Source organism: Adiantum capillus-veneris, chromosome 5, assembly GCF_014529385.1.
Source record: "Adiantum capillus-veneris isolate H3 chromosome 5, ASM1452938v2, whole genome shotgun sequence".
In the NCBI taxonomy this organism is placed as follows: domain Eukaryota; kingdom Viridiplantae; phylum Streptophyta; class Polypodiopsida; order Polypodiales; family Pteridaceae; genus Adiantum; species Adiantum capillus-veneris.
The window spans coordinates 33,167,860-33,171,399 of NC_140935.1; the positions used below are offsets into that span (position 1 = coordinate 33,167,860).

At 44.0% G+C, this 3,540-nt stretch overlaps 1 protein-coding gene across 1 annotated transcript; it reads left to right on the forward strand.

Moving 5' to 3' along the window:
• The first annotated feature begins 395 nt into the window (after positions 1-395).
• On the forward strand, positions 396-2,773 carry LOC147457109 (epoxide hydrolase 2-like). Its single transcript, XM_086512115.1, has 6 exons — positions 396-898; positions 1,423-1,461; positions 1,554-1,616; positions 1,706-1,876; positions 2,033-2,280; positions 2,574-2,773. Exons 1-6 carry the CDS (start codon positions 656-658, stop codon positions 2,629-2,631), a joined length of 822 nt encoding a protein of 273 aa, XP_086368241.1. The 5' UTR covers positions 396-655; the 3' UTR covers positions 2,632-2,773.
• Positions 2,774-3,540: the final 767 nt, after the last annotated feature.

Below are 3,540 nucleotides of genomic sequence, written 5' to 3' on the forward strand. Positions count from 1 at the left end.
CTCGATGTGATAGAGGAGGAAAACAAGGGTGAGGAGTGCATTAATGCTGTGGAGAAGGCGTGCAAGTTTACGTTGCTGTCACCTGACGCTTCCGCCAGCTCGCGTGTGGTTGCAGCTCGTCTCTCTTTCAATCTCTGACAGGAAGCCCTCTTCTCGGCATTGCTCAGCTCTGCCTGCCACAGTGCAAGCTCTCTCTTCGCTACACACACACGCACGCATATCCACACACCCTTTCTCTCCAACATGCACCCGTCTAGAGGTAAGCACAATTTCATCAGATCAGGCAAGCATATTGGCATTTTATCCCCACGCAAATCCTACATTCTTGTTGAGTTAAATCTTTTCAAGCTTTAAACTACCTCTCTATCCAAAACTTGTACCTTATTTGTATGTCTTTGAGCTGCTCAGCTTAGCTCAATCTTCTTTTTGATCCTTGTAGACCAAGATCATCATCATCATACAAAGCCAATTCTGTATTGTGCGCCTTCCAATTCAGCTGCATGACAAATTATGGATCCTTAATTTCAACTCAAACCAATTGAAACATAAATTCTAGTGGCCACGGGGGGACTTCTTGGGGCTTAACCAATGCTAATTTGAACATTCTGGAGAGATATATTGGGAGCTCTTGTTAAGAAGGGCACTTGATTTAAAGATGATGGAGATGGAGGAGGTGCGATCAGAGGAAACAGCTATGTATGGGCAAGGAGGTGGTGCAAGTGAGGAAGGGGTGATGTGCTCAGGGGGTGTTAGCGACGAGGGCTTTGATGACGAGCTGTCTATGCTGCCGCGCCACACCAAGGTCATCGTGATAGGCAATAATCGAACAAAATCTGTTCTAGTTGGCCTGCAAGGAATTGTGAAGAAGGCGGTTGGCCTTGGAGGCTGGCATTGGCTGGTACAATGCCATGACATTACATCTCATTGCATTATCTTGGGAAGGTCTTCTTCTGCTTATCTTGGGAATGTCTTCTTTGCTGTGTTGCATTGTCTTGACAGAAAAACAAACATCCCCCATACCACCTCTGTCAATCTTTGAAGGCCTCTCTCTCGCACCTGAATTCCACATTTTAATTTTCATGTTTAGGGTTAGATTTTATTCTGCCTTTGAAGTAAGCATTCTCTCAGCTGCATTGAGAGGGATCTATTAATTTTTAAACAAAAAATTACTAATCATCGCTGCAGGCCATCGTGACTCCTCACCTTGTTTTATCGATATTTAATCTCACAATCAGGGGTATTTTGGGATTTTTGCATGTCGATGCCATTTGATGCTTGGATCGGGTTAGGGGTGCACTCAAATGCCTCTTCTCTGTGTGTGTGTGTGTGTGTGTGTGTGTGTGTGTGTGTGTGAGAGAGAGAGAGAGAGAGAGAGAGAGAGAGAGAGAGAGAGAGAGATTATGTATGTCTGTGATGGGCAAGCCCTGTGGTTCTACTGCTTCACGGGTTTCCCGAGATCTGGTACTCATGGAGGCATCAGATGGTTGGGCTAGCAGCAGCAGGCTTCCATGCTATCTTCCTTGGGCTTGACGTGCAACACTGACTCCTCTAAGAATGGCTTCATTGTCTGTGTTCATGACATTGTGGGCCTCTTGGATGCCCTCCATCTTGACAAGGTACAATCTCGGTTTTGCCGAGCAGCATCCCAAGCATGGCAATGCTGGGCCTCTATTTTCACTAATGAAATAGGTACTCAAATGGGCAGGTTTATGTGGTTGCCAAAGATTGGGGAGCATTTGTTGGCTATGCTTTTGGATACATCCACCCGGAGCGTGTACTCGGGCTTGCAGCACTCGGAACCCCATTCTTTAAGCCGGTTGCTCTGTTAGAGCTGCGGAAGCACATATCGGATGGTCATTACACCAAGTGCTGGTCGGTAAGGTCTTCAATTACCTTTTTAAGTTATCAAGTTCCATGTTTGGAACCAGGTCTTCACCTTAAAAGGGTGAGGGTCTGTGTGTGTGAGAGGAACGTGGTTGTTGGGGAGGGTTCTTTTTTCTTTTTGGATTTGTAAAAGAATGTCATTTTACAGTTGCCAGGTGTTCCTGAAGCAGATTTTGGTTGCCTTGATGTGGCCACCATCATAAAAAGAATCTACATTTTGTTATGCAATAGTAGTATGCCAATTGCATTAGATAAGGAGAAGACGCTGGACCTTGTGAAAGCCTCAGATCCATTGCCAGATTGGATGACGGAAGAGGATCTGCAAGTGTATGCTGAGCTTTACAAGAGCTCAGGCTTTGAGTATCCAATGGAGGTTCCTTACAGATGTTGGGAAAGGTGAGCAACAACATTATATTTTTCTCCATCTCTGAGTATGTTTGCTAACATTCATATGCGATTGCACACGCATTTTGTACACATTATCCGTGTATACTCACTTTGGAAGTACTCCTGCACATACATGATTCTCTTTTGATTCATGATTGTTTACAGGCCTAACACTCACATTCTATAGTCATGATCTATGTGAACTAGCAGAAAAACCACTTGTCGCATTGGCACGCTTTTCATGTTGTCGTAAGGGAAATTTAGCAGCTATGCTCTGGAATTACCCTCTATTTTTGGTTCAGGAATGCTGCAAAGCTTGCAAATCAGGAGGATTTACGATTCCCGCTCCTGTCTTGTTAGTGATTGGAGATTGCGACTATGTCCTTGAAATGGCTGGTATGTTGGAGATGCAGCATTTGTTACTGCCAAACGTGAAAGTGGTTCATACAAAAGAGGGTTCCCATTTTGTTCAAGAGCAATGTCCGGAGCAGATACATAGCTTGTTGGTCGACTTCTTTAGGTTTAGTAGAAATTGATCCTCAAGCTAACAAATTGTGATTGATTGCAAGTGATTGTATGCTTAATGTTCCACCATTGCTGTGCTACTAGTGATAAAAGGCCGTGCTCTGTGCTTGTTATCGCCCCCTCACTCTTAACTCATGGAGAAATGCAATGAATTTTTTTTTATAGTACAACCATACATGCCTATTGCTCATAATCGGGTCTATTTTTATCAAAACCAGTGGCATTTATAGTAATTGGAATTTGAGGCAGCTCAGCTTATTGGAAGGATATGAGAAAGCGCCATGCCTGCCTTTGCATGAAAATGATTCTGTCTATGACAGATTGTCAGGTGTGAAATGCCACTTTGCAAGTAAATAAGACATCCCAAGGTAAAGGCCAAAGCCCCAATGAATGCTTAAATCTTATTTTGGAAGGATTCATGTTTTACTTGATTGCATTACTTGCACAAACAAGAGAGGCCCTTTTTTTTGGAAGAGAATGCGTTGAACTTTGTGTTTTGCAGATCTGTGTTTACACAGGAAGCACTAGGGCGATTTTACCCACCTTGATTGCTAAACACATACGCGCGGTTCGAGTATTTCTCCCTTGCACCTCACCAAAGGCTTGCCAAACCGAGAAGCTGTGTTTGGCATAAGCCTTCTGCAAACCCATGCACTCTTACGCGTGGTAAACTCCAACGCCCTTCTCCTTGATAAACACAGGCATTGGTTGTCGTAAGCACTTTGTAAACGTAGCCAGGTTCTC

Coding starts and splice junctions, on each gene's coding strand:
- LOC147457109 (XM_086512115.1), top strand. CDS start 656: ATGATGGAGATGGAGGAGGTGCGATCAGAGGAAACAGCTATGTATGGG. Junction 1,617..1,705: donor ATGCCCTCCATCTTGACAAG/GTACAATCTCGG, acceptor TCAAATGGGCAG/GTTTATGTGGTTGCCAAAGA. Junction 1,877..2,032: donor ATTACACCAAGTGCTGGTCG/GTAAGGTCTTCA, acceptor GTCATTTTACAG/TTGCCAGGTGTTCCTGAAGC.